Here is a 12,439-nt window from a genome sequence, read left to right as displayed (position 1 = left end):
TGTTATTTCCTGTAAATAGTAAGAACCAGAGCAAGTCCTCTGGAAACTTCCACGTGCTTGCAGGTGACTTCATCTGTGTCTACATAGATGAAACCTCGATAAACAAATTCTCTGAACATTCATTTGATTCCAGTAAATGTGTCTCCTGGACAGCAGAGCCAGCAGACTTCAGTTCAGTGCTCTGAACTAATACCTCACACGTTTCGGTTCTCGTCTTTTATTAAACTTTATTATTCGTTTTTCACGGCTGTTTCCTGGAATCACTTTTGGATTTTTTCACAAAATTAATTCTACTAAACTGAAATTAAATAATTCAGTGCTGAGGTCCTATTTTATATTGTACTGTACGTGATGTGCAGCACTGCAGTTTGATGGCTCGCTGTGTGTCTCTCGCTCAGGTCGACGAGAGCTTTCCTGCCCGGTGGAATCGCATCTGGTCCGACTCGTTCCCAGAGGCTGAAGTAAGCGCCTCTTATCTCTCAGCTACACAACAACGTCAGCTTTGATGCTCGCAGTCGTGCCTGCTGCAGCCATGAGATGTTTATTAACCCAGTAAAATGCTGTGTTGTGGATATTTGAGCGTGCTGACCTTGTCTGTTCTTTGCACTCTAGTTCTTTGACAGAGTGCTGATGCTCTCACAGAGGCTCTACAGTCTGGAGGTGAAAGTCTGCCCTTGACTCTATAAATGAAATGCATTAGTATGTAATAACATCTCAGCTGCTCATCATCGTCTGCGACGTTTTTGTTGTTTCACCTGGTCTCGTGTGTCTCTTCAGGCCATCGTTTCGCAGCAGGACAGTCAGATCGAGCTGCAGCGGGCCTCGCTGACGGAGCGGGCCTCCCTGCCCGGCCGCCACAAGGGGAACGTGCTCCTGGAGCAGGAGAAGCAGCGGACTCTGGCCTTGCAGAGAGAGGAGCTGGCCAGCCTCCACAAGCTGCAGTCGCAGCACCGGCAGGAGCAGCAGCGCTGGGAGAAGGAGAGGGAGAGGCACCGCCAGCAGGTGGAGGCTACCGAGGCCAGGCTACGACAAAGAGAGGAGGAGTGCAGGAGGACGGAGGTGAGGTGCTCTCTGTTACCTAAGAGCTGCAGGACAGTTACGTTTGGCTTTCTGTTTGCTGAAGACTAAACTTGCTGAGCTTATATTTAACAAAGCCTAAGCTGCAGCATCACTTCTTGTTGCGCAGGAGCAACTGGCAAAAGAGAAGGAGGAGTTGGACATGCAGAGGGAGACGTACCAGCAGGACCTGGAGAGACTGAGAGAGTCCACCAGAGCTGTGGAGAAAGAAAAGGAACGCCTGGAACACCAGAAGAAGATCAAGAGGAAGACCATTGAGGTGGGGCACCCATGCTGGTGGCCACATGCACTGTTGTTATTGTTATGATGTATTACGGGCTCACACGTGTTGCATGCATTTGATTTGAAGCATTTAATTTCTTTGTGCTCGCTTTTGCACGATGGTTCATTAGTGTGTCCGTGTGCCCTTTCTCTCTTCATCACTTTGAAGTGGAAACATGAAGAAGCTGCCACGGGACCCTTTTTTTAGTTGCTTATCGGGTCTCCTACGAGTGGGAGAAGCATCGGTGTCATAGACGGGCTGATGGTACACTGACGGTTGAAAACACACCTCTGTGTGCTTCATCTCCTTACCCCCCAGCCGCTCTCGTCTTTGCTTATGCTTCCTCTCCTTACGCTACAATGCGTTGCATTGTGAGCTTCATGGGAGAGCAGTTCTGAGACAGAGACTGTAATTTCATGCCCGATGCTAACAAATCTGTCAAGGAGCTACTTAATATCAGCCTTTAGTGTTTTCAAAGGTCTGCAACAACCAATTACAGCTTAGTGGGGTGTCTGTGTGCACCGGCAACTTTTGTCTTGACAGATTTTATCTGTTTGTCAAAGAAAAAAAATATCAGTGGATAGAGCATTTATAATCAGCGCCTGAATCACAGACTTTGAATTGACTTCGTTCATTTGTAGCTGATACAGCAAAGCTTTATGCATCCATGAACAGAGCGCCGCCACATTCACTCTGACACAGCTCAGCGCAGACCCGGGACTCACTGCACGCTCTGGTTCCTGCTTACCTGAAAAAGTGTTATGATTTATGTAACAGTGCGATGTGTTGGCTCAAGCTCTTTCACAGCCTCTAGAAATACCTAAAGCTAATTTCAAATACTAATATTACAGCGTGAATGTGAAAAGCTACCAGCTACACGCACACCATGTGCGTGCTGCCTTTTTGCAATGATGTTGTGATGACTCTGACTGCAGCACAGTGATTCACCGTCACTGGACTGCAATTACTCAAGTCTGTAAACCATTGGTGCTGTTACATGGTGCATGTATTTCTGTCTGATTGCAATCTATAGTTATGTCATAAGTCCCTCTCTGCTGATTGGCCAGCGTCTCCAGCCTGCATACCATGCTGACTAACTGTCAGCTGACACGACGCTGTTCATTCACGCCCAGACACGTCCCAGAAAGCGCTACAGAGCTCTTTTGCAACTGTGGATTCCTTTTTTAAAATCGTCTGTAACTTTGCTCAGCTTCACACGGTGACCTTTGCCCTCGTGCATTCTCACAGATTTCATGTTAGGAACCTTTTTTAATGCCCCAGACCTCGAGTAACGGGAGTGTAGACTCAGGATGTACACAAACATAACCAGCTGATGTGAATTATTGCAGTTATCATCTCATTACAAGCTGCAGAGGCCTTTGACTGTGAGTCATATCTGGAGTACTTCAGTGGCTCCAGGAGAACCACATCCCCTCTGATGAAGCAGCAGAGCCTCTGGGTGAACTGACCTAATCCTCTGTCATGAGTAATCCTCTTCTAATTATAGAGGCCTCGGCGACGGTGAAAAAGGTTTCTGTGAAGTTTGTTGCATGAACTGCAAGATGAGACCTGAACTACATCACACTTACAACCTATGTAATCAGTCTTTGTGCGTGCATTTTGTACATACGTGCAGCGTCTGTGGGTTTCAGTTCTATGCTGTTGGCTGGGACTTTCTTGGCTGTTGTTTGGAGAGATTTGGAAGTGGTTTCTTCTCCCTCTGTGTCAAACACATCAAACGGTCTTTTCATTAGCTACACCCGCAGGATCTGTTCCAGGCTCCTGGCCAAGCTGATATCAACAGACATTTATCTGCCACCAACCAAAATGAGGACTCATCAGCAATCGCAGAGAGCTTTGATTAGACTCATAAAAAGAGACATGCTTCTGTGTGCGCATTTCTTAACATACGTGAGCAACAACTGTGCAGGTTTTGACATGTTCTGACTGAAGAGAGCATTTTTCCCTCTTTGATCTGTGTTATCTCGTCTGATCGTAGTTGGCCCCGGGATTTGGGTTGGCTGTGGTCTGATTGTTCAGTACTCTTGTAATTGGAAGGTCATAAAAGCCAAGCGTTGCTGAGGTTACATCTCGATTTCTAGGTTTAAGTGAACGTAAACAACATGATCAAGAAACAGTTGGCCAAATTGCTCCATGCACCAGCTGTTTCACGAGCAGACGTGCGAGACAACAGGAGCAACTAAGAGTGAGCAGTGTTATTTAGATCCTCTCTGATTTCTTTATGTGAAGACACACAAATGTGACTAAAACATAAAGTCTGCAAACGAACAAACAAAGTAAAAGTTCTTGTTGCTCTTTGGCTTTAGCCTCCAGACTGATATTAATTGCTTTGGTCTCAGTGTGTTTCTGTGAAGCTCGCAGTAAACGCTCATCAACACCTCACCATGTGCACAGAAACCTAACGGCCTGTTTCTGGGTTCTTCTATAATCAGCTGCTAGCAGTTGCTTTGTGGAGCTGAGCACTGCGCTCGAGGGCAGATATTTTCTCTGAGCCATCTGCCACTGTGGCTATTCCCACCTGTTAGCTGTACGCTGTGTGCAGTACTGCTCAGTCTTTAACCACAATATTAGCAAATTACTCCCAGTGAATCATTTGCTCTGAGAGAGGAAGGTACTGCTTTACATTCAAAGTACTTTTACTGGAGAAAGTTGCTTTTTTGGGATTAATGAGGATTTTTAAGGTAATAACAGGCTGTGACATGTTATTGATAAAGCTGCAGTGTATTGATCATTGTTGGTGTAAGGAGAACAGACACGGCTGCTTTCTTCCTCTGCAGCCGGCGAGTGACTGAAACGTCATAAATGGGTTAAAGTTCCTCCACATGTTTGTTATTTGTAGAGAATCGACTGAAGTCTAAAACTTGTGCTGAGTGGAAAAGATGGAAATGTTTGATCTTTTGATTGATGCGAGACTTAAAAGATTCATCAGGCATTAATAAGAAATGTTGGCTAATAATTTTGTGGCATGAATAACAGCTGCTGTGAAACACCGTGTTCCACCATGGTGCTTTCTCTGAGTCGGACCACACTCAGGAACTGTAGGATTTACTTAGGTGCAGTTTGACTTTGGATTAAACGTGTTTTGCCTGCTAATCTCGTGACTTCAGCCTGGATCACAGCTGCAAATTAACCATAAAAAACATTTTTAACGTCACTGTTCAACACATGAATCACTCCCGGCTAAAAGCCCCGAGCTGGTGTTGTCAGCATATAGAAGTCTTTGTGCAGGGTTCGTGGATACATTATGATATGGGAATATGCAGGCTGAGAGGAACCTGGCTCTGTAATCAGCTAGTCCAAACCCAGCATTAGCAGTACCCTCTGGAAGGCAGCCAGTGCTAATTGTTTATGTGCTGTCAGGCAGAGCTCTTTGTGCTCGGCAGCTCGTGCGTGGTTTACTGCCCTGGAAACCTGCTGTTTGCGTCGCTTAAAGCAGATCACCTTGTTGTGGGAACAATGAAGGATCTGTGTGCCGAGATGAGCGAGTGCCGAAAGAGGAAAAATTACGGAGAAGAAGCAAAACCGAGGGGTCAAGAAAGGATGAATGGAGACTTCGCCCACAGAGGGCCCCTTCACTGTCTCGGCTAGAGGAAGCTACAGTCTGCACACGAGAGCGCTCGGATGAGTCTGCCTTCAGTCAGGCGTTCCCCATCGCCACAGGAAGTGCTCAGCAGCAGCATCAATCATGTTGCACGTGGACTGCTCGCAGACAGGCTGATGCCACAGAGAAACTGATGTTGATATTTGCACAACATTAAACACCGTTTAGAGGAAGGCTGTTCGTTTATTTTTATAATTAAGACCATCGTAGTAATCCCCAAAGATTTCCTGTCTGTTATTATCATCATCATCATTATCACGTAAGAGGACGGTGAAGAGTTAACCCCTTCTGGCTGATTTGTAGTCGGCCATTGTTCTTTGACTTCTTATATAATGTCAGATAAATATCATTCTCCACCATAACTGGGTCACCGCGCTGCAGAGGCGGATTAGCAAAGTTTGGTTGTGTAGTATTTCTTACAAAAGTGTGCTGAAAGGAGCCTTTGTGGCGATGAAACTTGTGGGATTGTTAACACAAACACCACATCACTGCATTGTTGCAGAAATCCGTCTCACTGAATGCAGCTCGGACGCTGACGTTGACTCGGCCTCCAGATCGTCTTTCCTCCCTTCTAGTAATTAAGTGGAAAATGCGATTCCTATTATCCGCTCATGTCACCGGAGCCGTGTTCCTGTTCGCCTGCTTGTTTAGCAGTCCTGTTCGTTTTGTTCGACACGCCTTTGTGTGCGCACGGATTATTAAGGGTTTTATGTTTCTGATTTTCTGTGTCTGTGTCTCTGTGCGCTTTGTCCTCAAGCAGCTTTGGGGGGGAATCAAAAGCTCGCACCAGATGTACCAAAATGCATGCTCAGCAAGAGCCCAATGTGTTTCTGATTCCCTCTTTAGCCCGTAAATACCCAGCGCCTCAGCAGATTTGATGACGCCCTGCCATTACAGAGGGCAGACGATTCATGGCGTGCGATCTGTGTATTCTCTGCAGCTGTTTGCAGTTGTTCTCATGCACACGCACACACGGGCTGTGCAAACATTTGCAGCTGTGATTCTAAACTGAATCGACGCATCGATATGGAGACTGAGCTTAAAAGTCCACCTTAAGAATAACCCGTTCTTTCCTGTCCTGCAGGTGGCTCCCCTTTCTGGAAGTCTAAATGGAGATCTCCTCATGTCCTCCGGGTCCGCCGACTTGCCTCCGAAGCCGCTGGTGCGTGGCAGCATGTCCGTGGCACAAGCCGACTATCCGGAGCGTCCCGAGGTGATAGCGCGACGTGAGACGGGCTCCTCGACTTTGCCGCTAAAGACGGAGGTGCCGCTCCATCTCTTCAGCACCACCAACCAGCTGCACAAGCCGGTCGGGGTTCAGCAGCAGATCCCCACCAAGCTGGCAGCAATCAACAGCAGCAAAGGGAAAGGAAGCAAGAGCGGCAAAGCTTCGCATCGCACCGACAGCACCGGTGAGGCGCCGGGATCATCAGAAATTCCAGCACTTGCAGACTTGATATTAAATGGCCACAGGTTTAAATACTATACAGTGCAGTCCTGTTTAGAAAGGTACCAAGGAAGGTGACAACGGTGCGGGTCGTCTCTCGCTCACACTCGTGAGAGACTGTTTACTCAAAGCAGTTTGTAAAGCTCAGGTGCTTTTTGAGCAAAGCACTCTGGGTGTAGGCCGTTAGGCTCTAAGTCTCTCCCTCCCGTAGGTGATGTTAATCAGTGCAGCAGACTCTCTAATGGATTTTCTTGCCTGACCTGCGCTCGGCCTGATCGGTCTCATTAGAATCACATGGCAGTCCTCACTGGGTCAGGCTTATCAAACAGTGGCCTCATCTAATCTGATCTCTCTGCTCCCTGTCCCCTCCCTCGGTCTCCCCGCAGCCTCGCTCGGTCTCCCCGCAGCCTCGCTGGACACGAAGCAGGTGCTCCCACTGAAGCTTTCCACCAAAGAGGACAACGCCCACAAGGTCAAGCGCTCCGTCAGCCCCCACCAGCAGGTCCCGATGTTGGCCCCTCCTCAGTCGCACACCCAGCATCACCATGCAGGTATCGCTGTGCACGCGCTCAATCCGACGAACTCAAACACAATCTGCTCTCGTCCGTCTTTGCCTGCTGCATTATTAATCCTGGTTCTCATAGATGCAAACAAAAGAGTTGCGTTCTCCACCTGGGCAAACCTGACCCCACCCAGTCACATTCCTCTCTGAAGTCTGCATGCCCAGCCTCACCCTGTGTAAACACCTATCAGTTTCATGTATGATTAATATCAAGCGGTGCTGCTGACACAGACGTTTTAATCCTCTCTGCTGCAGCTACAAAGAAAAAAGCTCTGGCAGGATTTTGTGACTACATTCCTGTATGAGTAAGCCCGACTGCATCGAGCTGCTGTGAATAACTGTGTTTGCAATAATTCTTTGTTCTTATTGCCTTTCCTGCAGATCAGCCCAGTTCTCTAGACAACGCTGGACCAGACATCCAGTCTGCCTCCCACCCTCCAAATGTTCAGAAGCCCCCCATGCCTCCTGCACAGTCCCATCCTCAACCCTCCCTGCAGCCTCCCATCATACCCCCCCACTCGCAGAGCACCGGCGCTCTTCAGTTCCACTCCCCCGTGCAGCCGCAGAGCCTCAATCCCAGCGCACAGGTTCAAGGGCTCAGCCACAGCCTGCCGCCGCCCTACAAGTTCACCACAGAGGACCTCAATAAGGAGGATGTCATCTTCTTCTGAACTTACGATAGAGGAAAAAACCAGTCCAGGGATTGATCGTCATCCCCATTAAACCATAAGGCCCATCCCGAAGAGCACCTTCCATGCGATCATGTGACTGCAGACGCATTGTTTCAGTAAGGCTGGGGAGGTTTGTTGCAGGGAGGAGGGCTGCTGTGGTTCACATGGAGAGAAAGACGGCGTTTGTTTTTAATAACCCTCATCTGGCCCTAAACTGCCAGTATTAGTGTAATCGTTTAATCTTATTTTATTTAAGTTTTATATCTAAACTTAATTGGCTGAATCATGAAGGAGAGACCTTTGGGGAAACAAAGGAGTGTGGAAAAAAGGTGTAAATGAAGTTTTAGTGATCCAAAGACATTATCCGTGAGAGCTGAACCAGGACGTGACTGAAAGGAGTGAAATCAGGACAGTCGGGGAAGCGACGGCGATCTTACGGCACCTGGAACCACGTGAAAGAAACTCTAACACTGTCTGCTCGATGTTTCATTTGCACAGTGTAAATACTTCAGCCCAGACTGATGGACGAACGGACAAACTGTGTAGTGTCTGACTGCACAGCTGTTAAAATGATGAAGCTTCCTTTCATTTTGTTATTTGTCTTAATTGTGTTTATTGATTACGTCCTTGGTTTTTCCTCTTTTTATGAAAGCCGTGTAAGCTGTCGCGTCCTGTTACTTCATTTCAACCCCGGGGGAGTTTGGCTAATTGTGCAACTAATGAAACTCATGCAGAGTGAGACAAACTCGCAATCTTTGTCACATAGTTTCAACTCTTTCCCCGAACGCTGGGTGTTGAATAACAACAAATAAATGTCTCTCCCATCTTTACGCTCCGTTTGTTGCTGACTCTGAAACATAACTAATACAAACTTATTAGCATCAGCTTTCATTTTAAGGCTATAATTTTCCACTTATACTTATTCAGGAAGCTACTTGCAGATGTCTGAGTTTGTCTCACCGCAGGAAGCCCCTCCCCGCCCCCCATCATCACTTTATGAGTCACATCAGTATGAAACATTTGTTAGTGGAGCTCGAGTGGGTGTCCTGTACATTTCATGCTGGAAGCTATTTTAAAAGCAATCTTTAAACTGCTGTAGTTTTCTTGTCAGTAGCCTGAATAGAAAAACAAGACAACCTATTGGAGCGTAACGGTTTCAGGAGAGAGGATGTGGGCTTCAGATACTGAAAAGTATCAAATATATCGTGAAATAGAACAATTGGTTACAATATAACCCCGGTTCTCTGAGTAAAGAGACTACCTGTCCAGCTCCATATATATGGAATATACAGGCTGCACAGGGATTCTTGACTGCATTTGGTTACATTGCAACTCGGGTTCTCTGAGTGGACGCACACGCCCGACATATTCCATATATACAGAGCTAGAGAGATGCTCTGGACACAGTGGAGAGCCGTGTCCTCTGCTGTCTGTCTGGGGAGGAAAAATGTCAATCAGCAGTGTCTGTTTGACGCAGACGTAAAAACGTGCTGTAGGTCACATTCAGCTTTTCCAATATCAGAATTTGAGATAAACGGTCACAGAGGAATGAAGCGGCTTAAAGGTTCTTTATTTTCCATTTCAATCCACGTGAGTCTTATTATTATTTTTAGGTTTAATGAAATTTTAATCTGTTTTTGAAATGTTTTTGTCACTCGAGCTCATTTTGATGACTTTACAGTTTATAAGAAAAAACCTGGCGGGTACATTTTAGCCCGATCGGGTTTGAGTTTCTGTTGACTGTGTTCTGTATTTATTGTTGAAGACGTTTCATCAGCCTTGTCTTAAATCTCTGTGCCTGCCTGACAGAAGAGCGATGCTGTGGCAGCTGTGGAGGCACAGCTATGCTGTGGTTTGTTCCTCTGCACGCGTGTGGACGTCAGAGTTTGTTCATCCAAAACGAGCTGGTGTCTGAAGCTGTGATCACGGCCTCGACTAGGAGCAGGTTTTTGTGTATATTATTGTACATGCTGGTCGCCCTCCTCCTACATGTGTCCGTTATGTGTATTTCTGTATATACACTTAAACTACACACGTGTGTATGTACAATCTGGTACTGTTTCACCTTCCTGAATGCAGTCTTGGCAGAAATCACAATCGTTCATCATTTGCTGTGTAAATGAAGGTATTTAACCAGCGGCGGTACTCTGCCTGTCGGCTCTCTGGTCGCAGGTTCACTGAGTTCATGGATGAAATGATCCACTTGTTTCAGTTGGTTAAACCAAAGAGGCGTTCAGCTGACGGGGCTCGGTGTCGTGCTTTCTAACATTCACACTCCGATGGATGCATTGGGGTTAGTAGTAAAGCCAGGAATCGAACCACCAGCCTTCCGATCAGTAGATGACCTGCTCTACCGCCTGAGCTACAGCTCATGTGCCGCCTCATCTCAAATATCGCTTTAGTCACAAATGATTATTTACATTTTTATTCACCTGATATGTAGTGTGTGCGTTTCTTGTATTTTTGGACTGACGCTCACGAGTTTGGCACAACAAGCAAGTTCACAGGTTCATCAGCCAGCTTACTCTGGTGGTTACTTAACAGGTGAGACTCCATCATGAAGATCATCTCAGCTGAAAAAGCCACTTAAGCTTTTCGGGACGTTTCCTTCGGTCTGCATTTCTGTTTTCTGCTCGCGTTCGAGTGCTTCGCTTCTGCTCCAGGTCCGAGACGTTAACGAAACCTCAGCGGGGAGATGAAGGCTGCCTCGTGGATCAACTCGAGTCTTAAACGTTGCTTCGCTGTAGTCTCGTTTCTGCTTTCCAACGTGGAGGCCGGTCGGTGGCGTCCCTGTGGACGGTGGAAACATTTTGAAATGCATTTGTTGCTTTGACACATTTGTTGGACCTGTAACGTGTAAATACTTGTTTTATTTCCTCTGCCAACTTTACACTAGTCACTTTGGATAGTAGCATACTTGAAAGGGAAAATGAATGTTCAGAATGCGTCTTTGTTGTCATGTGAACTTTAGTGTCTAATGACGTTTGTAGCACAAAGCAAAACTGATGCTTTTTTGTACCGTTTATTTTATTCACTTTGCGACTGTTAGAATGAGCTGCGGACACAAACTGCTGAATTAGAAACATTTAGTAATAAAAAGTCTTGAAATAATTAGCTTTGTTTGTCCTCTTTGTGCCGCGCGTTTGGATCATTGCTGTCGAGCACGCACTGTGTTTACTGGCTGCGCACGTGCAGCGTATAATTCCGACTCATACGCACTTTTATTCACTGCTCGTCAAAATAATCCTGACCACCCAATTAGCTGGCACCCGTGCCATCTCCCAGTGTCTCGGAGGTGCCGCGGCGGTGTTACTGACCCTGTGTTTAGACGACTTAATAACAGTCTATTCCCAGACGAGGATCTATTCAGGTGCTGCGGTTGAGGCTGTTCTATCCTTTGGTGGACATCGCTAACAGCGGGGCCGCCAGCTCCTCCCTTATTGTCGTTCTGGCTGGGAAGACGCTGCAGCAGCGGCCAGTTTTTATTGTCTGCTGTCATTAGTGGCTTTCCTCTGTCTCCTCTCGACAATTATTTTTCCAGGCTGCTTCCCCTGCGGAGGGAAGCTGCACTTTAATCTGCCTTTGTTTCTGTCTCAGTCCTTCCACTGTTCTGCCCAATTCCTGTCTCCCTGTTTCTTCCCCCTTCTCTCATCCAGCGCCTCCAATCCATCTCAGCCCGACTGATTCACAGCTCGGAGGCGGTTTATGTAATGCTGTTTGCAGGAAGTCAGGAGTCAGAGCCTGTTCTCACCGCAGAGTTAAACAAATAGATGCTCCGCAGAGCCCAGACGTGCAGACAAACATCCCTGCGGGCTCATAAAACACTGAGACTAATCTTGGTTTGATGGACTCTGCGTCGCTGTGGTTGTTGTTCAGTGCGCTGCTTGCTGGAATGAGCCGTTAGGTCATCATGGCTACTTGGAGTCATGTTTTTGTTGTCATCACTCAAAAAATAATTTGCCTCCTCTCCACCGCCGCTGTGGCATTATTACATCATCTTAAGTGGAGAGTCCCCACATTTTGTCACATATTGATTTCTAACAAAGAGAACATATACAAACAAATCAGCTTTTCTTCAACGCAAAATAGTTTTTATAATAAAAGAAATGAAGCTTCACAATTTCCCTCAAGCTGCTCTAAGGTCTTCTCTCCCGTAAATAACTGGGGGAAAAACATATCCGATGTTTAAATTGTTGAGGAAAATTTACCATTTTAAGAAAGAAATTCGCTCATAAGTCGGGAGGCGGGGCTAGTTTGTCCAGCACGTCCCACAGATGCTGGATTAGATTGAGCTCAGGGGGATTTGGAGGCCGAGTCAACACCTCAAACTCATCTCTGCTCCTCAAACATTCCTGAACCATTTTCCTTTGAGGCACTGCACATTATCCCGCTGACATAGTTCAGACTTCAGGGAAAACGTTTCCATGAAAGGTTGTTCATGGTCTGCAGCAGTGGTTCAGTAGGTAGGTGGTAATCAGGCCCATCAGTGAGCCGTTGCTGGTTGTCAGTAAAGCATAAAGAACACCAGGGTTTAATTCAAAAAAGGGTTTTATTGACCCAAAAATATGAAAATATATTTAACGAAGCCAAAAAACTTAAACAGGCAGACCAATAAAAGAGGTCAAGTCAATAAACTAAACTCAGAATAACAATTAACAAACCTCAAACAAACATAAGACACACTGACCTGCTGAAGTGACACAGGGGAACTGCCGTATGAACCACTAATACGAAACAATTAAACAAGCATGAACCCCCCCATGAAGCATGTGGTTTCACCCAATTAGGCTGTCAGTGG

The 12,439-nt window shown here is 46.5% G+C and overlaps 1 protein-coding gene across 1 annotated transcript in view; it reads left to right on the top strand.

Moving 5' to 3' along the window:
- Positions 1-9,687, top strand: part of arhgef18b (rho/rac guanine nucleotide exchange factor (GEF) 18b) — a 35,472-nt gene extending 25,785 nt beyond the window's left edge. The window contains exons 24-31 of the mRNA XM_013914275.1: positions 20-63; positions 325-461; positions 613-660; positions 778-1,059; positions 1,187-1,336; positions 6,046-6,373; positions 6,816-6,959; positions 7,352-9,687. Of these exons, the coding sequence (XP_013769729.1) occupies positions 20-63; positions 325-461; positions 613-660; positions 778-1,059; positions 1,187-1,336; positions 6,046-6,373; positions 6,816-6,959; positions 7,352-7,641 (1,423 nt within the window). The 3' untranslated portion in view covers positions 7,642-9,687. The remainder of the gene's footprint in view (positions 1-19; positions 64-324; positions 462-612; positions 661-777; positions 1,060-1,186; positions 1,337-6,045; positions 6,374-6,815; positions 6,960-7,351) is intronic.
- Positions 9,688-12,439: the final 2,752 nt, after the last annotated feature.

The sequence above is a fragment of the Pundamilia nyererei genome, unplaced genomic scaffold, assembly GCF_000239375.1.
Source record: "Pundamilia nyererei isolate P.nyererei 1_Seehausen unplaced genomic scaffold, PunNye1.0 scaffold00183, whole genome shotgun sequence".
Lineage (NCBI taxonomy): Eukaryota > Metazoa > Chordata > Actinopteri > Cichliformes > Cichlidae > Pundamilia > Pundamilia nyererei.
Note: the sequence above shows the minus strand (reverse complement) of the source record. Positions and strands in the feature narration are given on the sequence as shown.